General features: G+C 39.9%; 1 protein-coding gene across 7 annotated transcripts in view; it reads right to left on the bottom strand.

Moving 5' to 3' along the window:
- prtga (protogenin homolog a (Gallus gallus)) overlaps nucleotides 1-26,479 on the bottom strand; it is a 232,761-nt gene that overhangs the window by 73,432 nt on the left and 132,850 nt on the right. For all 7 annotated transcript variants that reach the window (XM_069911024.1, XM_069911022.1, XM_069911023.1 and 4 more), the window contains 5 exons: nucleotides 25,700-25,862; nucleotides 23,361-23,608; nucleotides 21,724-21,888; nucleotides 13,364-13,669; nucleotides 8,376-8,564 (listed from right to left, as the gene is read on the bottom strand). In XM_069911024.1, the coding sequence (XP_069767125.1) occupies nucleotides 8,376-8,564; nucleotides 13,364-13,669; nucleotides 21,724-21,888; nucleotides 23,361-23,608; nucleotides 25,700-25,862 (1,071 nt within the window). The remainder of the gene's footprint in view (nucleotides 1-8,375; nucleotides 8,565-13,363; nucleotides 13,670-21,723; nucleotides 21,889-23,360; nucleotides 23,609-25,699; nucleotides 25,863-26,479) is intronic.

Below are 26,479 nucleotides of genomic sequence, written 5' to 3' on the forward strand. Positions count from 1 at the left end.
CTTGGCCCACTTGCCTAATTTGTCCACATCACTCTGCACCCTCCTAGCATCCTCAACACAGCCAACTCCGCTACCCAACTTCATGTCATCTGCAAATTTTGAGATATTGCTATCTATTCCCACATCTAAGTCATTGATATATTGTAAACAACTGTGGCCCCAGCACGGAGCCCTGAAGTACCCCACTAGTCACTGGCTGCCATTCTAAAAAGAACCCATTCATAACTACTCTTTGCTTCCTGTCCATCAACCAATTCTCTATCCATCTTAATACCATCCGTCCTGTACCGTGCTCTAAGTTTATATGCTAATCTTCTGCGCGGAACCTTATCAATGCCTTACTAAAGTCCAGATAAACCATGTCCACTGATTTCCCCCCTATCCACTCTACTGGTTACATCCTCAAAAAACTATTAGATTCTAAAAGCACCATTTCTGACAATAATTTTCCCCTTCAATTGCTAGTGTGGTTAATGCAAATAATCATTTTTTAAAATCTTCTAAATATTCTGAGAGTCAGATGACTTCAATGTGTATATGCATTTCTGTCAAATTATTTAATTATTTTGTATACATGATCACACACAGATGTGGATATTGTGCATATTTTCACTAGCTGGCATAGAAAAAAACAAAAAAGCAATTTTAACAGTTTCATCTGCTGTCATCAATAGTTTGCAGACAGCGTCCAACTCTGAACAAAGTATTTCAGTGAATTCCAACAAAACTGTCAGTGACTCAGCTATTTTAAGCAATTTTTATTCCTACTTGATCTCATGATCAACTGCACTGTAAAATTAATATAGCTTTAAATTTTGAATTGGCAAAGCTCTAGTAAAGTTGTGGAGTTATTGGTAATGGCTAAAATGTGGGGAAAATTTAAAATATCGAAAACCTCTGGAGATCTTTGGGCTCATTGCAACAAATACACTGTTCCTCTTTAGATTTGACCTTTTACCTCGTGATTCTATGATAACATCGCATTTAAGAGTTGTCATTCTGTTATAAATTTAAATGCTCCCCTGAGATAAGATTCTTAATTGAGTTTCTCTATAACTCCAACATAGGAAGCATTCGGTCTATAAACAGACTAGGACATGGACTTTCAGCGATTATGAAAACAAAGTTCCTTCCTTGACTAACAGGACAGTTTGAACTCGGATACCTATTGGCAGAGTAACAAATTTTTTTTATAAAGTAACGAGGGTTGCAGACTCCAGGGAAGTGGAGGACTGGTGCAGGGCATCAGAAAACAGGGAGACCACTCCCCTCCCCCCGCCGCTTGAGAAGGAGAAGCGGAGGAGGCGACCCAAGGGTCCCTGACCATGGCAGTGGGTCAGTGAGGAGTTCTGCAGCTGAAGAACATGAAGGCAGGGGTAGACTGGCAGGCGAGGAACCCACACAGGTTTCTGGCGACGGCAGTCGAGGGGTTCACACTAGGCTGTGGACTGCTGGAGAATGACCCAAGACTGGCTGATTGGGTACCAGCTATCAGAATTGGGAAGCAAGAGGGTGTCCAAGGCGCTGATTGGGTCCTGATCACGCCGGAGGTTCAGATCTGGAGCTCGGGTTGCTGATGTTTTGGAGTGGACTCTGTGGGGCTGCAGGGGCAGCTGGAGGAAATTCCATGGACACTCTGTGACTAGGGAGGGGGGGGGGGGGTGTGGAAACTTTATTTTGTTTCTCTTTCTCTGACTGTAAGAGGCACTTCAAACCGAATCTGTCTCCTTACGGCAGATGAAACAAATTTGTGTAATATTGCACTGTCTTTATTACATGACAATAAATTGAAACTTAAAAACTAAAAGCAATTTACTATTGATAATATATTTTGCATTAACACTGCCACACAAATCATAGTTGTACAGAATAATTTATTAACATTTATATTTTTCTAAGTGTTTACTTTTCTGTACATCTTCATTTCATAGGTTAGAGAATTTTGACCCAGTGTCATTTAAGGCAGCTTTATTCCCAACCACCTCACCTTTATCTGAATAAAATTCTCTGGTGTAATGAAGTTCTGAATAAAATTCTCTGGAGTAATGAAGTGACAGGCAAGACCTTGCTCAAGAGGGGCAGGAACTCAGTAATTTTTATCTAAAACACAAGCTGCGACATCTCTCAGTGGCCTGGGTTTAATCCTTATCCTCTGGAGCTGCGTTAATGGAGTGAGTTTCCTCCAATGTACCAAAGAGTTTGTGGGGGGGGGGGGGTTGGTTGAATAATTGCCCTTTATAAATTTTCCTTACTGTGCAGGTGAGTGGTCGAACCTGGGACTAATTGATGAGAGTGCAGGGAGAAAAAGTTGCAGGGAAACCTGGTCGCACCATGTGTCAGCATAGAAAGTAGCCATTTCACCCCATCACATCATAAAGAAATATGAAGGTAAAAGGGATTGTGAACAAGGACTCAGTGAAGTTCAGCTATTATCCAAGTCACTGCACATGTTAAAATGTGAAATATCCAAGATAATACTGGGGAAAATGTGCTTCCCACAGAATATTAGTACGTTAACAATAACCAAATTATTCTTGCAACTAGAATGCAATATGAAAACTGTGGATGTAATTTCAGTCCATAACAGAATAATATTTTTACTTAGGTGCTTGGTTTATTTTTTCTATAAGGTGCCAAAATTTACATTTTTATAAAAAGCTATCCAAAAGGACAAGAGCATAAACTGGTGGCTCGTTGTTAATATAATTGAAAAACCTGGTGTTCACCAGAATGCATTGTAGTTCTCGTGTACTCTTCGGTACATTTTTCAAACTTAGCTTTCAGAAAGCAGCCAAAATAGTTAGTGTCTCATTGTAAAATGGCACACTTCTGTACAGGTGTTCTTAACTTTATGACACTTTCACACCTTGTTAACACACAGCAACTATTTAAACACAAACAGCTAGTAAAAGACTCCATTTCCTACTAATTTGCCTCCCCTTTTCTTAGTACCTAGTCAAATTTGTGTTGTCTTTTAGGCCAACCCTGGCCTGTATAATTTTATTGCACACCAGGAGACCATCATTAAAGCAGCCTTCCAATGCACTGGCAGAAAATACTGAAAAAATGAGCTCAACCCCCCAACTTAAACTCAGCTCCTGTTGCTCCATCCCACTGACCACAGAATTAACCCAATGTTAACAAACTATTGAACCCAAATCTAGTTACAAGATTAGATAATGCAGAGCTCTGGTTGAATGCTCTGTTCATCTTTTAAATGGCAGAAGTTATCACTGAGGCCTTGGTGATAATTTACCAAAATTCTCTGGACTCTGGGAGAAGAATGAGAGGGGATCTTACAGAAACAAAATTATGGAAGACCTAGATAAATTTGAGGTAGCCAAGTTATTTCGATTGGTGGGGGAGACTAGAACTAGGGGATATAGCCTCAAGATTCAGAGTAGTAAATTTAGGACAGAGATGAGGAGGAACTGCTTTTCCCAGAGGGTGGTGAATCTGTGGAATTCGCTGCTCATGGAAGCAGTGGAGGCCACCTCAGAAAATGTATCTAAAACAAGGATGGATTGATTTCTACATGGGGAATTAAGGGATATGGGGAAAAGGCAGGTCGGTGGAGATGAGCCGATTATCAGATCACCCATGGTCTCATTGAACGGCGGAGCAAGCTCGACAGGCAGATGGCTGACTCCTGCTCCCATTTCTTATGTTCTTTTCTAAACTCTCTCCTATTCCACATGCCTTCAAGGGCAGCAACTCCCACTTGGGGAGTTGCCAGGGGGGGGTTCTTTCACGTGAACCTTGCTTTCCTATTCAACCTTGGAACATCAGAGCCAATGCCAAACCTTCCAACAAATTATGACTGTATTTGCTTGCAATTTTCAGGTGGGAAACCAGGATAGTTGGTGGCAAATGCAAAAGGTGAATGTTACAACCTGGTTTAGGGCATACACAAGATGTCAAAGAATAACCGATGTCACCAGACCACAGAAAGTATATTCTCCTGAGTGAGAATGTAAAAAGCCCTTGGACGAGGATTAAAGTAGGATTAAAGATGACACAACATAGGGATTTATCAATGGAATTTTGCAGGTTAAGAGGCTATTTAATCAAGGTTTTAATAGTGATACAGTAGAAAATAAACTAAAATATTCTGCTGGAGACTCTAGAACCAACGGACATCATTTAAAAATTAGAACTAGGCTTTTTTGAGTAAACAAGAAATATATTGTAAATGATGTTGAAAATTCAGTATATTGTTGAAAATCTTCTTCAAATGACACTGAAACTTGATCGATGGTTAGGGTTAAACCAAAAGAAGATAAATTAATGTTAAGACAGGGAGTTAGGTCATGGGTTATATTCAGTGTCAATGATGAAAGGTAGAAACTTGTGGGCAAGTCTCCTGTCTCTATCAAGCCATTGTTCTTTTGGCTTACTCGTTTTAAACATAAAGACTCTTACTAAGCAGGACAGGAAAAACCCTCCCCACTATCGAGAAAATCTACAGGGAACGTTGCTGTCAGAGAGTAGCAGCGATCATCAAGGATCCACACCACCCAGCACACATTCTTTTCTCACTGCTGCCATCAGGAATGAGGTACAGGTGCCACAAGGCTCACACCACCAGGTTCAGGAACAGCTGCTACCCCTCCACCATCAGACTCCTCAACAACTCAATCAGGACTCATTTAAGGACTCTTGTGCACTTCATTGACTTTTTAAAATTTTCTCTGTATTGGGCAGTTGTTTATATTTTTGTTATTTGTTTACATGTATAGGGTGTTTAGTTTCATGGGATATGGGGACAAGGCCAGAATTTGGAACTAGATGCAGGAGCAGTTTAGCTCAGGGAGGTTTCACAGAGCAGACTCGATGGGCCAAACAGCCTGCTTCTGTTCCTTTTTCTTGTGATCTTCTAATGTCATGCATGTACTCTGAAAATAAATCTGAAATCCAGCTGGAAAAGGTGCAGAAAATATTCAAAAGGATGCTGCTTGTTTGAGTTAGGACTGTCCAAGTCAATAGCCTTCAAGGTTGCCACGCACATTATGGGTTGGTTATGAAGGCATATAGCGTGCTGGCTTTTATTAGTCGGGGGATTGAATTTAAGAGTCGTGAGGCAATGTTGCAGCTCTATAAAATTCTGGTTATTCCTCATTACAGAAGGATGTAAATGCTTTAGAGAGAGTGCAGAGGAGATTTGAATTGGAAAACATACATTATGAGGCAAGGTGTTTTCTCCAGGTACTCTGGTTTCCTCCCACTGTTCAAACCGTATGGACTTGGTAGGTTAATGGAGTGTAATTGGGGAGCACAGGTTTGAATGGCCAGAATCAGCTTCCACCGAGTTGCATTGTTTAAATTAAGAATTTAGATTTAAATTTTAAAGATTCTTGTCTTTTGTATTTCAAAGATTGACAAACCAGAGTCACCATGTGAAGGAATATGGATGCATTCAAATCGCCACCTATCATCCATTTGATTGGAGACAATTTTATCATTAACCACGCTGAAATCAAGCCATGCAGTGAAGTGTGACACCCGAAATGTGGGTCAACATAAAAGTGCATTTATTTCAGCTCATAATATTAAATGTTCCAGCTGCAACCCCTACATCAGTACGAAAATAAATAACAAAAAGGAACCCAATCAATGGCTGGGTTCAGTTCCACACACTCCATTATGTGGGACAGTATTTTGCCTGGTTAAGTGGTCAGCTGCCTGCCACCTGCCATGGCTGGAATGGCCACAGATGGTCAGTTGTCCAGTTAGTAGTTAAGAATGTGCTGTTGTTCCCATATCACATGGGGATTGGGGGCCATTGACAGGATACATGAATCTGAGGTCATCACCAAGCAACAGTCAGGGGCCACAGCCAAACAGTGACAAAGGTCAGTCTTAATAATTCTGCCATGGCTTACACCAACAGATCACTCGGACCAAGTCTTTCAAATGTAATAACATTCGGACATTCTTGTTCCCTTTTGTTGCTAATGGAAAAACATTTATACGCCTTAACTACATAGGAGTAAAAGTCATGTAATAAATGCACTTCAAAAAGAAATCAAAAATTAAAATGCTCTGGAAAAAAATCTCAAATACCTTGGACAAAACAAGAGATCCTCAAGTTCATAAACTGGTAAAGATTCTAAACCCAATCAACCTTAGCTTCCATCACAACACATTTCGAAAGAGAGAAAGGGGACCTCAGCAGTCCAACAGCATCCTTGGGTAGAAATGGTCGGGCAAAGGTTCAGGTCTGACTAAGACTGAATAGGCAAAATTAAACATATAAAGGGGGAAGATGCTGGTTGGAGTGGGGGGGGGGGGGGGCGGGGGGGAAACCCAGAGGTAATAGAGGAAAGGGCAGGTAGAGGGAGAGGCCATCAGGAAATGAAAGGGGGAGTTAAGAGAGGAATAAAATTGTTCAGGAGTCATCAAGAGATGGAGTTGGGGGTTCCTAAATTTGGAAAGATCATTGTTCATATAACCATTTACGGAGCGAAAACAGGCCATGTCTGCCTTTCGAGTCCACCGGTTCACTAGAACAACTCCACTAGCTCAAACCTCCTGCTCTCCGCCAATAACCCTCCAACCCCCCTCACCTCCATGTACACACCCAACCTTTTCTTAAATGACAGAAGGAACCCTGCCGCAACTATCTCATTCGGAAGATCATTTCATTCTGCCACCACTCGCTGAGTGAAAAAGCCACCTCTAATATTTCTCCTAAAGAGTTACCCCCTTACCCTTAACTCATGGCCTCTTGTTCCAACCTCCCCTGCCCTCAGGGGAAAAAGTCTGTTTATGTCTAGTCTATCTATTCCTTTCATAATTTTAAATACCTCTATCAAGTCCCCTCTCAGTCGTCTACTGTTATTAGATTTAAGGCTGTGCAGGGAGGAATATGATTTGTTGTTGTTCAAGAGGCTAACTCTAAGGCATGAATTTTGCCTTTCTTCTACTTCAGCTTACAAATCCTTAAAAGGGGATTTTGAGGAATTGGCTTTTGTAATAACATGCAATGTTTTGTTACACACTTGCAGATACAAACCCCTTTTCCACTGGCACACTGTCTCAGGAATTAATGGGGACTGGGACAGAGTCCAGTGGAAAATCAGTCAGCACTGATGTTATTTTGCGCTAGGGATTGACAGCCTCTACCCCTAATCATAACCACGGTGTCAGCTGACACTGGCGTGCCGATTAAACCGGTGGAAAAAGGACAGCAGAAAGTCACCCGTTTCCAGTTTAAGGTCGAACACTCCAATCCCCAGGGATGAGTGTGTTCAGTGGAAAAGCAATTAGTGTCCCAGTTCAAGGTGGCCCAGTGGAAACAACATCAATGGCTTCCTATTCCAGGACACTGCACGGCCAATTATCTGGGATGCCGGTGGAAAAGGGACGATTGGCTGGTTATGCACACTGTACTCTTGTGGCCAGCAGGTGCAGAACCAAATTTTACTTTGCACAATTGGTTACCATAATCTGATACAAGCCTGGAATAGTTAAAAGGCTTTGAACAAAAAAACATTTCAGATCATTTCAGGTGGTCTGGAGGCAAATATGCAGAACTGTTAAGAGATTGTGTTGACAGAGAAGGTTGTGTCAATAATTCACAACTGAAAGAAAAATCTCTTCAGTAAAGGCCAACATGTAAACACTGCGGCACAGCACAAGAACCTCTTTTCGAAACTGCTTCTTTGTGGTGCTAAATTTAAAGAGAAATCAACTTATATTCGCATGTGATGTCAGTGTTTAAAAAGTTGACAAAAGGCACATTCACGGGAAGGTAGAAATTTTCAGCAATAGGCATTTATGAAAAGCAAAAGACCTGACGCTGCCTCTTACAAAGTTGACAAATGCTTCTACTGCATGGAAATACAAACTGATTATGTCCGGATTCAAATCCTGTAACTATTACTGGAAAAAGGGTAGGAATTAGAAGTTCCAGAAAAAAAAGGAAAACCATTTGAAAAGAGTTAGCCACTTCAGTTGAGATATTTTCCCCAACATTGTCTAAAATTTTAAGTTTTCTATCTGTAAACATTGGATAGGCATCTCCAAACAAAAAACAAGATTTTTTTTTTGCCTTGGACCTTTTGAGTTTACCCGTGTCAAACTTGTTTGGTGTTGATAAACTTTACTGTGCAGTTGATCCATGGGGAAAATTAAATTTCACCCTTCTCTACCCTTGGGGATTTCTAGCTCAAGTGAATCTGAGAATAAGTAGACAAGGAAGGAAAATATATAAACAGAGTAATGGGCTATGGAGCTGAGAAAAGATCGAGAACCTCCAACACTGCTCATCTCCTCCTTTCCTTTTGTAGCAAACAAAAAGGGAACCCAAAGCAGTCACACACTCAGACATTGCAAATTCTTATGCCCAAGTGAAGTATTTGAACATTCCATACCCAGCCCACCGATGGTGTAGTGGGAATTGTGCACAGTCAGTCCAATGGGTTCACATTCCTGCTGACTCTCCTCCCTGTAGAAGAGTTTGTATCCCTGGATCTGCACGTCGTTTTCCTCCGCTTGTTTCCACCTCACCACAATTGTTGTACAATTCAAAGGCTCTAAACGCAGCTCTGGGGCCAGGGGAACTATAGGAACAGGAAAATAAAAATATTATTCAAGTCGTTTTAATTTTTTTCTTATTAGAATAGATTATTTTTGAATTGCACTGAATGAAACTCTATCTTTTTTCATATATTAACGTATATTTGGTTCACTCCAATACCTTCCTCCTCTGCTCTCACCTCTTCACTACAATACCTCATGTGAAAAAGATACGACAAAATAACTTTTTTTTTGTAAAAACCTCTAACTTATTTCATTATGGTTTCCTTTTGTTTCTAATTGCTCCATATATATAAAGTTGACTGCAAGAAATTTAAAGTAATTAATACTTTTTATATGTTGATATTTAATTTTCAGTTGTGCTAAAAATTGGATCTTAAAATGAAGCTATTTCTTCCAAGAATTTAGATTCCAAGAGCCAAGCTTATGTTCTGTATCTGAAACTTTAGGATATTTTTAATTGATTTCACCTCTGCTTTATGCCTTGGTGTTGGAGTTGAGAAAGTCTCCAAGTGGAGTTTTAAAGGGTAGGAGGGGTGAAAGCAGCAAACACAAGTGTAAGCAGAACTCAGGATGCACTTTTTTCCAGGTCTCTTTTCTTTTAAGGGAAGGAATGCCATCCGCGGACTCCCCTAATCTGATGAAAACAACAGGCCTGGAGCCCCATGGGGAGGTGTCCTGCTCCAAGCCTGACAGCTCCAAGATTGATGGCTTAAGATAGCAGGCACCAGAATGAAATACTGCTGCTTTGACTGTTTATTTGCCTGTATCAGCAAACATAAACACACCATCTCTTTGTTTGTGGCCAAACTGAATTATTCTTGAATGGATACCATTTACGAAAATCAAAAGTAAACAGCAAGATATCCTTCCTCCATCACCACACTTCCCATTTAAACACAGGCTCATCTTCACTATCAGTGATCGCAGACTACTGCAAACCCTCATGATCCATTGATTTGGGGCCCATTCTAATGTTACTGGCACAAGGGCAAAGGTCACCAGAGTAACAGCAGCAACAACTTAACAAGATTATTCTGACAATCTTTTATGGACAACAGGCAGGTCACCAGATGCTCTGCTTTGGATTCTACCTTTTCCTCTACAAAAATCACACCACCAACATTTGGCGTCTTGCTTACAAATAGGCATTGCATGAAGCAAACTGGAATGGCAGCCAAAATTCTTCTCTCCTGCTTCTCCACGTCATGAAATAGCCTGGTCTTTATTGAAATCATAAAGATGCATCATTTGCACCATTTTAAAATAGAGAGTGTGACTGAGTCCAAGTTGTATCTGTAATAAATCAGAAGGCAATTCATCGCAGGAATGACAAGCCTCACTCAGGTTGTACCTCTCTTATCCAGCCACACCCATGGTCCAGCACGTTTGAATTTGCTGCCATTAGTACAAACTCCTTAAAGTCAGCGTGGGACTTGAAACCCGGTCCCAATCGCTGACGCTGTAAAGGAGTTGTGCTAACAGCTACACTAACCGTACCGCCCCACAGTATTATTTACATAGGGGGTTCCCTCAGGGGTCAATTTCTGTTTTCTAGCATTTTTTGTGGTCCAGCAATGGCCAGGTCCAAACGTTGCTGGATAAAAGAGATACAACCGGTATTTGAGCGTGCAAATGTGGAAGTTAATATAGTAGAAATTAATAAATATTTAGGGTGTTTATTTAATACTGCAATAATAATTCCCAATCTATTGTTAACATGAAAATATTTTTAAATGCTAACATGTCTGCATTGCCAGCAGAATTGACTTTAAATTTTTAAAAATGTAAACCTACAGCACAGTAACAGGCCCACGAGTTTGCGCCGTCCAAATACCCCAATTAACCTACAACCCCCGTATTTTTTCAATGGTGAGAGGAAACCGGAGCACCCAGTGGAAACCCACGCAGACACGGGGAGAACATACAAACTCCTTACATGTGGCGCTGATATGATCAAGCAATATGAAAGCTGCTGGTCTAGGATTAACTTGGACCTGCATTTAGTGGGAAGGACTGGCCACTTTGACTGCCAGGTATACTCCTCCATGCAGTAAACTGTCGAAACCCAGTGAGGGTGGTCGGCTGGTTCTGCCAGGCAGGACTCTCTCAGGGTAACAGCAGCAAGCTTTAGTAGTGATTGAGGTCCAAAGGCAAGGAGAAATGTGCTCCAGCAGGAGTTCTTTCAGCGCCAGTCACTTTTAACATACTGGATTCAATCAAGGTATCATTAGATGCACCTGCTCACAATTCTATATTTTACATTTTATCCCAAAATAAATTAATTGAAAAATCAAAACTCAACAAAACACAGGGTTCGAGTAAGAAGGATCTTCAATCCCTCCTCCTCCCTCAGACCACAACTTAAAGGGCCCACTATCCTGCCTTTACAATCTGTTTCATCTTGCTCAAAGTGCTCTGAGTTCTGAGTAAAACCTGGCAGGATTACTTCACAGTTGCACCCCATGCATTTGCATAGAGATAAGTTAAGTCAACAGAACTTAAATTCCTTTGTCCAGCCTCCACAAAGTGGCCCTCATGGATTGTAGAGAAGCATGGTTCTCATGGTACAGAGTGGGAGCTCAGTAATGCCACAGCAGCAGTGATGAATGAGGTGCAATGCAAGAATTTTACCACGGCATAAACATTAGAATCTAACCAATTTTTACTTTACTCCAAATTGGAAGTTTAGCAAGACAAAATTATCACCTTATGTTTTCTTTGATAGGAGGATCTGTTGGACACTTTCAAAAAATACTATTTTTCTTCTGACGTCTACATGTTAAATTCCCCTGCATGAATTTCCCAAAGACTTCAAATGTGTTAAGAACTTGCATTAAAAAATAGGAAATTAACTGACAGCATCAAAACTGCTAGGATCACTCGAAACCTCAATGCATTTGTAAGCAATACCGAGAAAGGATCTTCCTAGGGCAAATTCAATCCATACTTGCTTCTGACAGAAGACATCGTTCCTCAGAGGAACCTGCACAGTAGAAGGCCCTTCTGGCCAATGAAATCCTGATTTCCTCCACTTCTGCTTCCCAACAGATCATTGTCTCAGTGTAGTGGTTTGTACAATGTTATTGAACCTGGGTCCGAATTAACCACCAACCCCGTACATTTCAAAGGGTATGAGGAAACGAGCATGTGGAGAAACCCATGCAGGTCAAAGGAGAACGTACAAACTCCTTACAAACAGCGCCTCATTTGATCCCCAGTCCCGGTCACTGGCAGTACATCAGCATTGTGAGAACCGCTACAGAAATAGCATTGCTTTTTTGTTTTGGTTTGATGAATCTAATTTGTTATTTTTAATTGCGGCATACAGCATCGTAACACACCAGTCCATGAGCCCATGCCCCCCCCCCCAAATACACCCATGTGAACAAATTTTCAAGTTTTCAAAACATGGCAGAAACCCCATCCAGACACGGGTAGAATGTACAACTGTTTACAGAGTCTGGTTCGAATCCAGATCGCTGGCACTGTTTTTAGCAATTACTTCCAAACCAACATGGGCACAAAATCTGGCTTCCACCGTTAGCGAGAATCAAGGTGGAATCCAGACCGATACACATCATGGTCCAGACAGCACAAATCTGGGTAAAGCATCGTCTATGGAACCTGCGATTTTCCGCTGAGTATTCATCAAAAACATGTCGTTCATTGAATTGAAATGAGATGCATTGAAAAGGTTGACCAGCATCAGAGAATCCCTTCATGTACAGATCAAAATCAAATGGATTCTGGAGTTTCCAAGTTATGAGATTTTCTCCAGCACTATTCAGCCAATAGGTTGATCGGTGTTTAACACAAATTGTTCATTAGTGGACTCAGACAGGAAAGGAGACTGGCAATTACACAAGACTAAAATTTAATGCCCAAATAAAAAACCGATTAATTTTGGCATTCATTCAGTGATGGATTTGTAATTCAATATACTTTGTGGACGCAGAAGCCCTCCTGGTGGCCAGTATTAGATGATGCTGGAATGGGCAAGTAACAGAGGTTTGAAAGCCCTGGTTTTACCAGCTTCCTGGATTAAGGTCACAAGAGGGTATCCAGAACACAGCAAATTTACTCTTTTTGTTTACCTTCGAAAAATTGTGCACTGGCACCTGTAGTTTATTTTGGGAATGCATTGGCTGTAAAAAAAAATTAAAACACTCTCCCTCAATTCTACCATTTACACTTCAAAGAAAAATGACCTCAAAGGTTTTCTTTTGAACTTCAACATTTCCACAAAAGAAGACGTTATCATCCTAAAGTAAATGGAGTTTTCGATTATTCAACTTAATTTAGCCCTAGTGTGTACTTTCCATGAAGACACAATCACACTGAGAAGGAGTTAAAAAAAAATGGACAATCATGGCCAGGACTGCAAGAGATCCACATCCGTATTGGAAGGCCAGAATCAAAAAGAATGAGAGCGCTAAATTGATTAATCGTTGTTTCCTTTGCTCCTTTCCTTTGCTGTTTGTTATATCTACTGTGCTCAAGAGATTTGTTCTGGTGTAATAGTCCACATCCTTTAAAAAAGGTTTCTAATTTGAATATCAAGTCTAATCTCTTACACCATCTGATGTGACAGGATAGAACATTTTAAATTTGTACCATTGTCAGACATCCAATCAGTTCATGGATTCCTGGAATGACCAATTCTTTATAGATCTCAATTTAATTATTCCATTTTGCCAACATTAGCATCCAGAACCCCACCCACCCCATTACAAAAAGTGCAAAGCCTTTGTTGCAAATTGTTAACAACATAATAACTAGCTGGGTGTTTGACCTTTTCCTTTTCGAAGACAACATTTACCTTTGACACTGGTAGCTTTTGGGGTTCTGTGGGAGGTCCAGATTGACGATTCTCCCCACCCCACGCTGGTCGCCGCAGAGATTCGCACGAGGTAAGTGCTGTTGGGTTCTACTTCTTCCAGCAGGTGGTCCGACTTGGTTCCTGGGAGCTCGACCAAGTGGACAGCCCGCTCTGTGCTTTTACGATAATAAATGCGATATGCAATAATATCTCCTCTCCTGAATTTGGTTGGGATGGGAAGCCACGAGATCAGGATGTTGGTTGGGCTGCGGCTGGTCAAACTGATTTCCGGCACTCTCAGGGGAACTGTGTAAAAGGAGGAAATGAGAAAGTCAATGATATTTTTACCAAGTCCCTATATTTACGTTAATATCAACTTGGTAGGAAGAGAATCCAATCCTTCAATTACAATCCTTGTGATGGAAATTTATCTGAATCAAACTCGTGAAACATCAGCTACAGTTGCATTTTCACCTTCCACATTTCAACAGAGGGCAGCTGATTTACTTTATTGTGCCATGTGTACAGCACACATAGAATATTTACCACAGTATTCTGAGCACGGATAATTTAACATTGCATTTAAAGTGTTTAACCTGGGGAGGAGTCACGTGATGGAGTAGTGGCCGGACGGTGAACTCCAGCCCTCTCCAGAAAAGTCGGGAAAAACGAGAGAAAATACAAAGGCACAGAAATACAAGTTAAAGAAAAGTGAATATAAAGGTGGAAAGAAGATGGAGACAAAAGGAGAAAAATCAAAATCAACGGAAAGAAGAGAGGAAGAGAAGACAACGGAGGAAAAAGGTGAAGGCCTTACCTGTCCGAAGAGGCCCGCTGCGGAGAGAAGACCCCACTACCTCAGGTCGGTAGAAAGAGAACTACAACAATGGCTCACAGAGCCGAGTAAAAGTGCGCAACCGCGCATGCGCGACTCCTCGCGCATGCGCGATGCGCATACAAAAAAACACACCGACGGGAGGGGGGACCAGCTGGGGAGTCGATCTCCACAGCCGGCAACGACAGCTGCAGAACACCTGCAGCAAGAAGACACCACAGAAGACAATGGAAACAAGAAAGAAGAGGAGGAAAGGGCAGCAAAGAAACAACAGATGGTCAACCTAGAGGAAGAAGAAGAGGAAGAGGAAGAGTACAGGGAAATAGAAGAAGAAAAGATAGGCAAGGTAAAGGAGGTACTTGCTCTTGTTAGAGGATACATGGAGTCATTTAAAGAATGGCAAACACAGGAATTCAATGATTTAAGAAGAAGAATAAACAACACAGAAAAGAAAATAAATAAAATGGATATGACCTTAACAGAAATGGGGAAAAAAATGGACAAGATGGAAGAACGGGCAATAGCAGCAGAAATGGAGGTAGAAGACTTAAAAAAGAAATTGGAGGAATCTAATAAAAAAACTAAAGAGACACAAGAATTACTAGCCCAAAAAATAGATATAATGGAAAATTATAACAGAAGAAATAACATAAAGATAGTGGGCCTTAAGGAAGATGTAGAAGGCAAGAATATGAGGGAGTTTATAAAAGAATGGATCCCTAAGGCCCTAGGATGTCCAGAACTACAGCAAGAAATGGAAATAGAAAGGGCACATAGAGCATTGGCCCCTAAACCACAACCACAACAAAAACCAAGATCTATTGTAGTAAAATTCCTAAGATATACTACAAGAGAAAAGGTGCTGGAGAAGACAATGGAAAAAGTAAGAGAGGGCAACAAACCACTGGAGTATAAAGGGCAAAAAATCTTCATTTATCCAGATATAAGCTTTGAACTCCTAAAGAAGAGAAAAGAGTTCAATGCAGCAAAAGCGATTTTATGGAAGAAAGGATATAAATTTACACTGAAGCATCCTGCGGTATTGAAAATATTTATTCCAGGACAACAAAACAGACTATTCTCGGATCCAGAAGAAGCACGAAAATTTGCAGAACAATTACAAAAATAGACTGAGGGATGAAGACGGGTAATGAGAGCAAAAATTATCACGATTGATATGTATGTGGGTAAAGACAAAAATAGACTGAGGGATGAAGACGGGTAAGGAGGGTAAAAATGACCACGATTGATATGTATGCGGGTAAAGAGGTATAAGAGTGAATAGAGACAACGGGCATATGTGAAAGTATCTGTAATTAGAGGAAAACATAGAAAGTATAGACAAGAATTAATAAGGGAAGGTAATGGAATAGAGAGAATAAGGAGGGAACTAAAAGAGTGACCTTTGTGACATATAAAAAACGAAATCTTTTCTGGGGGGGGCTGGGTGGGGGGAAAAGAGCGGTCACTGCAAAATCAGTTGACGCTTGCGAGTGGATTCGCAAATCCAAATGGAGAGGGGAGATGTGGTTGTCCGACAAGGGATAAAGGGCAACTCAGGAGGGGAAGGGGAGATTGGGGATAAAGAAGATAGAAATAGGAGAATAAGGAAAATGTTGGATGTTGTAGGAATGTTGTCTGGTAAAGAGTTGAAAATAAGAAAACAGAAATGGAAAAGGAGGAAAAGTAATGATGGAAAAACGGAAAGAGAAGATAAACAAAATATAAAATGGCTACGCTGAACTATATGACTCTAAATATTAATGGAATACATAACCAAATTAAAAGGAAGAAACTACTAAATTTACTGAAAAAGGAAAAAATAGATATAGCATTTGTCCAAGAAACACATTTAACTGAATTGGAGCACAAGAAATTAAAGAGAGATTGGGTAGGACATGTAACAGCAGCATCGTATAATTCAAAAGCAAGAGGAGTGGCTATATTAATTAGCAAAAATGTGCCATTTAAAATAGAAGAGGAAATAATAGATCCAGCAGGGAGATATGTCATGATAAAATGTCAGATATATTCAGAGCTTTGGAATCTACTTAATATATATTCACCTAACGAAGAAGATCAAAAGTTTATGCAAGATATCTTTTTGAAGGTAGCTAATACGCAAGGGAACATACTAATAGGAGGGGATTTCAATCTGAATTTGGATCCAAATATGGATAAAACGGGGAAAAAAATTAACAGGAAGAACAAAGTAACCAAATTTATAATTAAATCAATGCAAGAAATGAAACTTGTGGACATATGGAGGAAACAAAACCCAAAAGAAAAGGAATACTCATACTACTCGACTAGACATAAAACATACTCAAGGATAGACCTATTCCTGTTATCAGCCCACATACAAGGGAGAGTTAGGAAAACGGAATATAAAGCTAGACTATTATCGGACCACTCACCCCTGTTATTGGCAATAGAGCTAGAAGACATCCCTCCAAGAATGTATAGATGGAGATTAAACCCCATGCTACTTAAAAGACAGGATTTTAGAGAATTTATTGAAAAACAATTAAAAATGTACTTTGAAGTAAATACGGAATCAGTGGAAGATAAGTTTATACTATGGGACGCAATGAAAGCATTCATTAGAGGGCAAATAATAAGTTATGCAACCAAGATGAAGAAGGACTATAATCAGGAAACAGAACAGTTGGAAAGGGAAATAATAAACATAGAAAAAAAATTAGCAATAAAGGAAGATACAACCAAAAGAAGAGAATTGGCGGATAAAAAAATAAAATATGAAACATTACAAACATATAAGGTGGAGAAGAATATAATGAAGACAAAACAGAAATATTATGAACTAGGGGAAAAAACACACAAAATCCTAGCATGGCAGCTTAAGACAGAGCAAACTAAGAAAACGGTATTGGCAACAAGGAAAAAAGACAAACAAATTACATATAATCCAAAAGAAATTAAGGAAAACTTCAGAGAATTCTATGAACAATTATACCGAACCGAAAACGAAGGGAAAGAAGGGAAAATAGATGAATTTTTGACTAAAATTGAACTACCAAAACTACAAATAGAGGAACAAAATAAATTAACAGAACCATTTGGAACAGTAGAAATACAAGAGATAATAAAAAATTTACCAAATAATAAGACACCAGGAGAGGATGGACTCCCAATAGAATTCTACAAAACATTTAAAGACCTAATAATACCGCCCCTCCTGGATGTAATCAACCAGATTGATGAGACACAAAACTTACCAGATTCATGTAAAACAGCAATAATTACAGTGATACTAAAACAAGGGAAAGATCCACTCTCACCAGCGTCATATAGACCAATATCTTTGCTAAACACAGATTATAAGATAATGGCTAAACTATTAGCGAACAGATTAGCAGAACAGGTACCGAAAATGGTAAATTTAGACCAAACTGGATTTATCAAAAAAAGACGCACAACAGACAATATTTGTAAATTTATTAACTTAATTCATGCAGTAGAAGGAAATAAAGCACCGGCAGTAGCAGTTGCTTTAGACGCAGAGAAGGCCTTCGACAGAGTAGAATGGAATTACTTGTTCAAAGTATTGCAAAAATTCAGTTTACCGGAGAAGTATATTAATTGGATTAAAGCATTATATAAGGGACCGTTAGCGAAAGTGACAGTAAATGGACATGTATCAAAGCAATTTAACTTAAGCAGGTCAACGCGGCAGGGATGCCCACTATCACCATTATTGTTTGCGCTAGCTATAGAACCACTAGCAGAATCGATAAGAAGAGATAATAATATAAAAGGAATAAAAATAAAAGACAGGGAATATAAAATCAGTCTGTTTGCGGATGATGTGATAGTGTACTTAACAGAACCAGAACTATCAATAAAAGAACTATATAAGAAATTGAAGGAATATGGAGAAGTGTCAGGATACAAGATAAACGTAAATAAAAGTGAAGCAATGCCTATGAATAACGCGGATTTCTCAAAATTTAAGGAGGAATCCCCATTCAGATGGCAAACGCAGGCAATAAGATACCTAGGTGTGCAAATAAACAAAAATCTAGGCCAATTATATAAACTCAATTACAATCCACTAATGAAAAAACTACAGGATGATTTAGAGCATTGGAAAGAGCTACCACTAACACTGATAGGAAGGATAAACTGTATTAAAATGAACATTTTTCCAAGGATACTATACTTATTTCAGGCATTGCCAATACAACTGACAGAAAAATTCTTCAAAGAGTTAAAGAAAATAATAAGGAGATTTTTATGGAGAGGGGGGAAACCGAGGATAGCACTAGACAAATTAACAGAATGGTATAAACAAGGAGGCTTACAATTGCCAAACTTCAAAAATTATTATAGAGCCGCACAATTAAGGTACCTATCAGATTTTTATCAAACAAGGGAAAAACCAGACTGGACGAGACTAGAATTAGATAAAATAGGGGAAAAGATACCTGAACACATATTATATAAATGGGACGAAAAATTGGTACAACATAGAACTTCTCCAGTATTACACCATCTCCTCAATATATGGAAGAAGATACATGTAGAAAGAAATAAAATAAATTACCAAATACCAAAACTAATATTGACGCAAAATAAGCTACTCCCTTTTACAATAGACAACCTTGCCTTTAGAAAATGGGAAAAAAAAGGGATTAAAAGAATAGAAAATTGTTTTTCAGGAAGTAGATTCTTATCCTTTGAACAAATGAGAGATAAGTACAATATAACGGGAGATACAGCGCTGGCATATTACCAACTGAGATCCTACTTGAAAGATAAATTAGGAAGCAACTTGAGTTTACCAGAGGGAAGTAACCTTGAATATGTGATTACAGATACAAGGTTAATCAAAAGATTTATAAAAAATATGTATATTAAACTGCAAGAAAAGGAAAATGAGGAAACAAATGGTAAAACTAAACAAAAATGGGAACAAGATTTAAATATAAAGATAAAAAAGGAAACATGGGAGAAGTTATGCTCTGGAACGATGAGAAATACAATAAATACGAGGCTGCGTATGATACAATATAATTGGTTACACAGACTATACATTACACCGCAAAAGTTAAATAAATGGGACCCAACAGTATCTGATAGATGTTTTCGATGTAAAAAAGAAAGGGGAACAACAATTCATGCAATCTGGACATGTGAGAGAGTAGAAAAATTTTGGGATGATCTCAATCAGATATTAAATAAAATAACAGAAAACAATATACCAAAGAATCCAGAGATCTTTCTCCTAAGTAACATAAAAAATAAAGAATTTGGAATTGACTTGGAGGATGCACAAAAAAGATTTGTTAAGATAGCCCTAGCTGTAGCAAAAAAATGTATTATGTCAACCTGGAAATTGGAAGATAATTTGAAAATACAACAATGGTATATAGAAATGAATAAATGTATTCCATTAGAAAAAATAACATATAGTTTAAGAAATAATATCGAAATATTCGAACAAGTATGGGAGCCTTACATAAAATACAATAGCGAAAACCTACCGGGAACAAACATTACCTAAGTTGATGGAAGGAGAAGAGAAGAAAAAAATGGACTCAGTAGAATTTCTGGTGTATTTTTGTTGAATGACAACATTGTCTAACTGAATTAATGCAACCTAGATTGTATAACTAAAATGGATGAGAGGGGGGAGGGATGGGGGGGTGGCTTGGGAGGAGGGAGGGGGGAGGGAGAAAAAGTCACTGTAAATGTGTGGAAAAGAAAAAGTGTATATCATGGCTATTGTGATTTATGGTGTGAAAAATAAAAAATTTAAAAAAAAAAAAAAAAAAAAAAAAAAAAAAAAAAAAGTGTTTAACCTGCAAATCCATCTGTGAAAGCTTGGATTTGTTCCGCAATGTAGGCTTGCTTTCACCTTGTACACAGAAGTTGTTGTTCCGAATTTAAGGCATCATTTTCAATGCAGCTGATTACATGGTTTTTAAAAGCCAATACCAATTACAGATGATAGACTAACAGAAGGATTAAGTATAATGTTATTTACTCTTAATTTAACTACTGTTCAACTGAGGTATATATTAACAGCTGGCTTCAGAAATCCCAATACAAATTCTAATTTTCTCTCATAGTAGTTGGATTTGAAGTGGGAAGGTACGATTTTAAAAAAAATGTTGACATTGTCACAGCTGCTGTATTAACAGCAGTGCAGAGACACAGACCCCAGCCCTAATGCCAGAAACTTTGTTCAGGCTCTAAATGGCCTGTTAAAGGCCATTTGTAAATAAAATCCTGCAACCTTCAGGTCAGAAGCCAAGATATTCGGCAGTGGTCACGAGGGGAGCAGCAGGCAGGCAGGGGACACCAGAGACAGGGAGAACACCCCTCCATTGAGAAGGAGAAGCAGGAGACAACCTTACAGGACGGCGATGGAGCAATGAGGGGCTTAGCAGATGAAGGACCCTCATAGGCTATGGGGCTGCCAGAGCCCGATTCCGGGAACCAGAACCAGGATTCGAAAAGGCACTGAGGGTAAGAAGTGCTCCTGAAGAGCCTTTGGCCCTGAAGGCTTCCTGATCATACCAGAGGTTTAGACCTGGAACTTTGGTTGCCGATAGTTTCAACAGGAGCCTATGTGGCTGTGGGTGTACTGGAGGTGAATCCACAGGCACTCAGCATTCTCTGCTGCTTTTCTTTCTCTCTTGGCTGTAAAGGGCACTGAGCAACATTTATGGTGTCTGTCTTACAGCAAGCAAAAGGCAATTTTGTGTAATATTGCATCTTCTGTACTATTACATGACAATAAAGGAATCTGGAAATGAGTATAAAATGAACATTATCTGGTCAACTTCCATTTACCATACATATGATTGAATGAATTAAGTTGCTATTATGGTGGGAATTGGGATAAATCCTTTAAGTAACTCATTCACATACTTGAAACATATTTTAGCTTAAATACCATATATGCCATTGTATAGGACGACACTGAAATTTCCACCTAAAATGTTGGCTTTGAGTGATATCCTTTGAATACCCCCAAATCTGGCACTTACCGCTGCCCTATGGATGCTGTTAAAAGCCAAAAATCATAATATATATTTTTTAAATTACCCTTTAAAGGTTTACATTTTATTTGGATATTTTAAAATAAACTGTAGCATCTGTAACAGGCCATTTAAAGCCCGTATGGAGCCAACAGCAGTCAAACCGGGCAGATGAACCCTGTGGAGGAGCGCTGAGACTTTGCAAATAACCAACGGGGCATGTGCGAGATTGCATTGGAGCCGGTGGTGTTGAGACCATCATCAAGGTAAGAATTTTAGACTCTTTGTAGAGGATGGCCCGTTTTTAAGGTGAAAATTTTAATTTTCAGGACCATCCCGTTCAATGGCATAGATGGTAATCTACACCTGTGACACAGTCGCAGAATAATCCACGGACACAATTGTTAAACCACCAAGAATCTTCTCAGCCCTCTTTTTGAAAGAAGGAGGCAGAGTTCTGTGCAACTCAAGAAGTTGAAACCCAAAAATCACTGTCTCAGAAGTGTGCTCCATACCATCTTCCAAGGTGTACTGAGTCACGTGTTCCGACATGCGACTGGCTCCCATGGGCATGTATGCAACAATGTAAAATGTGTAGTTACTGGCTGGTTCTAAATCATCAATAATGTAACGAGTTGTATCATTCCCAATAACCACTTGATATTCCTCATTATTTAGACCTGAAGAAAGAAAAACAAAAAAGTCAATTTGTGAGCCAGGGATAATTAACCTCAGCATTCCTTTGTGAAAACCATTCTTCCGTGAATCTGCCTTAAAATTAGATTATTTGATCTAATTTTCCAGCAAACAACACTTCACTGGAATGCTAAAATTATAAGTGTAATTCTTATTAGAACCTGATCTTCCCATCAATTTCATCATTACTTTGCTTTAAATACAGCTAAAAGCAAAATTATTCCCAATTACATTTTCCCACATTCATGAAAAGCTTAAAGGCAGCTTAATTTGCAAAACCCGGGAGCCACATACACAAGTAGTAATTACTGGCTAATAATGAATTTCAAAAGTCCTGATTTCTGACCCAGAGAACAAAACCCTGAAAGGAAAATTAAAGAGTCTCGTTACCTGCTGAATGCTCCAACAGGGCTTACCAAACAACGATAATGAGACACAAAGCGACCACTCGACTGCAAACTGCACTCTGTAGCCAACACTAATGCCTTCGGTAAACGGTGGTGATGCCCAAACACACTTCCCCACACACTTCAATTATACCTTCCTGCATTTCTATACCCTCACAATAAACACCTTTCCCTTGAGAAGGTAAACCTTCCACCAATTTTAATAATCTCCACAGATCACATTGTTGGTGCAGAGAAGGCTGCTATTCTCATATGATTAGAGAGGCGATTCTCTGTGTGACCTCTCCCCAGCAGCAGAATATTAACAACAGATGGTCATCTTCTCACATTCCAATTAGACACCAGGAGCGGGGAAAATCAGCAAATCCCAAAATCATGATTACTTGCAGATTAATGTAAAAACAAACCATTTAGTTTATATACAAATAGATACTTCTCCTTCCACTACAAATGCACTGTTTTTATACAGCAGGGAGGTTGAGGAAGGGAAGGGGGGAGGTGAAGGAGAGGGTGAAGAAGGGAGGGGGGGTGAAAGAGAGAGGGTGGGGAAGATGGGGGAGAGGGGGTGGGGAAGGTGGGGGGAGAGGGGGTGGGGAAGGTGGTGGGGAGAGGGGGTGGGGAAGGTGGGGGGAGAGAGGGTGGGGGAGAGAGGGTGGGGGGAGAGAGGGTGGGGGGAGAGAGGGTGGGGAGGGTGGGGGGAGAGGGGGTGGGGAAGGTGGGGGGAGAGGGGGTGGGGAAGGTGGGGGGAGAGAGGGTGGGGAAGGTGGGGGGAGAGAGGGTGGGGAAGGTGGGGGTAGACAGGGTGGGGAAGGTGGGGGGAGAGAGGGTGGGGAAGGTGGGGGGAGAGAGGGTGGGGAAGGTGGGGGGAGAGAGGGTGGGGAAGGTGGGGGGAGAGAGGGTGGGGAAGGTGGGGGGGAGAGAGGGTGGGGAAGGTGGGGGGGAGAGAGGGTGGGGAAGGTGGGGGGAGAGAGGGTGGGGAAGGGGAAATTAAACGCTCTACCAGTTGGATTGTAGAATTGGGTCAGAGTCAGAATGAGATTCACACTCACCTTCAGCTTTCATGTAATGGACCGAGTAAGCAATTACTTTGTCAGAATTGTACATGGGCCGTTGCCAAGACAAAAGAATCCCTGAGCTGGACACCGTTTCTGCCTGGATATTTCGAGGTGCACTTGGTCTGTCTTCCGACATGATAACAATCAGTCTAGCCACCGACAGCACAGATCCTTGTTCATTTTCAGCTACACACTGGTAAATGGCATCGTCTTCAGGAATGATCTGGTTTATCACCAATTTGCTTAAAAAATTTTTAAAAAGGAAGCATTTTCCTTGTTAACTGAATGGTAACAAAAGTGAAATTTACTATCTGTAAATAGGTACAATTCCCTGACAATTTAATAAAAGAAGGACCTCATACGTTGGAAATTAATATTTGGAAATGTTCAAACATTATAACAATACCACTGGTTTACTGCCTCAAACATGGAATTTCATTTGCACGAGAACAATTCAATGATGATCTGGTTCATGCAAATTTAAATCACAGCTCTCTTAAACTTTTGTCCTTTAGTGTAGGTATGCACAATGTCAACTGCAGCACCTTAGCACAGAACACCATCCTCTGTGACCTGGAATTAGCGGCCTGAAGCGATGTTACTGTATTTTTAATTTGTGGCAATGGTCTACAGGTTATAATGCAAGACAGACTGTATGGTTTATCTGTACCTTAGATAAGTGGCTCCATTTGAAGTTTATCAACCTATCATTGATTACTTTAATACTACTGGAGTCCGCCTCACTTCAGCATGTCCGACTTACAAAGCTGTACTTTAACATGAATGCCGTGTGAGTTGCTGAGTTTCATCAGTGTTTGCAGATTTTAATATGACAGTCTGATGTCATAATCAACACTGAAAACTGGAAGAGCTGCTTTGGTTCCACTACTTTGGAACGCAGAACTTCTAAAATCCGCACACATTAGGATATCTCTATTTGCCAACGCTGCAACGATCTACAAAAAAAAGCTACTGATCGGAGTACACCACAAAACCTTCAAAGGTTTCATAATCTGTGTTGATTTATACTGGCGATGGCCAGGTCCGCATTTTAAGACAATTGAAATGTTTAAAATCTCTGGCAATACAGGCAACATTTCAATTAAAAATAACTAACTGACCTACATTTTCTAAACTGGAAGAAGAAGATCAGCCAGGACTGGCACCTGCCTACATTTCTACAAACCTCCATGAAGGGCTCAAGCCGGAAACATTGGTTACCTTTATCTTTGCTGTTTAAAGTACGCTGTTTGATCTGCTGAGCTTCTCCAATACTTGGTACACTTGTTCCTCCATCATGCTGGTCGGTCCAGTGATCACATCTCCCAGCCTGACCCCAACCTCACACCTTTGAATACAAAGATGGGAAGTGTACACAGTTCTTCCCTTCTACCCCAGAAAAGGTAATCTATTCTACACCATCCCAGCAGACACAGGTGTCTCTGCCTAGATGCCCTGATATCGGTCGGTGGTCTGCACAAATCTTGGAGTATGTTTATCTGGTAAAACGTCCATGATTTCAGCTAAAACTCTTGACTCTGGGCACAGATGTAATTATATCCATCAGTTTTCACAAAGCTAAGGGTGTAGCTTGAATTGTTAAATAGTGGATCTACTGAAAATAGCAGCAACTTATGAAGTAGTTCTGGTCACTGATCACTGCAAACCAAGCTGAATGATGTTATTTGAAAATTACCAATCTTGCACAGATTAACTAAGCATTCTGTTCTTAAATATCAATGTCCCAATGGACCCAAGCCGATGGAGGGCCATCTATGTGCATCAGTTTAAACATCTGGGTTTGGGATGGATGGGACTGCACCTTAGACTGGCTCAGTAGTCGATCATGAGGATTTTACCACCTTGTGAAGAGCAGATTTCCAATCACTCTAGTTATGGTACTGATCATGTTGGGTCTGGAAAATGTTATGACCACTCAAGTTTTGGTTGGGTTTTAATTTTGCATTCTACAACACCTAGGACTTTCAAGTTAAACTGCTGTTCATGGAGTTTAATCAACCTTTGCATTAAGCAGCTGCACTTTAGGAAAAAAATCAAAAATAGTTCATATTTTTGAAAAATGAAATGTCAACTTCCTTTATAATGTAAAACCCGTTATCTGGAATTCAAGCAAATGGCAAAAAAAAATGCAGAAATATATAAAAAATACAGGTTTAGAATTGGTGCACCTCATCGTTAGTTCGCCAACATGCATCCGGAAAATTCACCTTTCCAGCATTTACCAACCCCCTAGGTGTCAGATTCCAGGGGGTTCCACTGCACTTCCATTCACAAACAAGTTCTCAAAGCAAAACTAGGAAGCCAACACTTACCTGCTATACTGGACCTTGATGCGTCCATTGGAGTGAATCCTTTGTCCATTCTTCAGCCAACTAATTTTTGGTGTCGGGATTCCTTCAGCCTGACACATAAACCTGGCTGTACCAGCGCGAGGACGTGTCAGACTCTCAGGCCACTCAACAAAAGAAGGTGGTGCTAAAGCAACAGAGAAAACACCAGCTAAGGCCAAGTTCTTATTTTGCTCTGGAAAAAGAGCCCAAACTACCCAATGAGGAATAAATTCCGTGTAAAAATTCTCAGAAAAGTATAATTCAGCCAGTGACATACTAATGCAGGGAATGTTATGGGAAGAGGAAATGTTCTTGTGGACAACGTCAAACCATTCCCACATTGTGGCCTTCCCACACTGAACAGCATTAACTTTTTAACAATATTACTCTGTGCCCAAATCAAACAAATGTTTCATTTTGCTGTACCAGTCCTCCTCATTTTGATAATATTCATGAATAAACAAGATTGTAAAAAAATGTCTCTACTGACATCTTATATTTCACATCAGAAACACAAATAGATCAAAGGGGATCAAAAAGGAACCTATAAACATGCATTTAATGCAGAAAAAAATCAACAGGGTAAGAGGCCAATCCAGTGGTTATCATTTTAAAATATAGATTTTCTTTTTGTTATCCATGAAAGCTTTTCACACAAATCAAGGTAGCATCTGTTAGTTCTCAACTCTCTGCTCACCAGCTCTTCTTTCAGCAATGTTAGTTCTATTCTGAAACCTTTTTAAAGTTTTTCCCTTTTTATAA

This window comes from Narcine bancroftii, chromosome 14 (assembly GCF_036971445.1).
Source record: "Narcine bancroftii isolate sNarBan1 chromosome 14, sNarBan1.hap1, whole genome shotgun sequence".
Classification (NCBI taxonomy): domain Eukaryota; kingdom Metazoa; phylum Chordata; class Chondrichthyes; order Torpediniformes; family Narcinidae; genus Narcine; species Narcine bancroftii.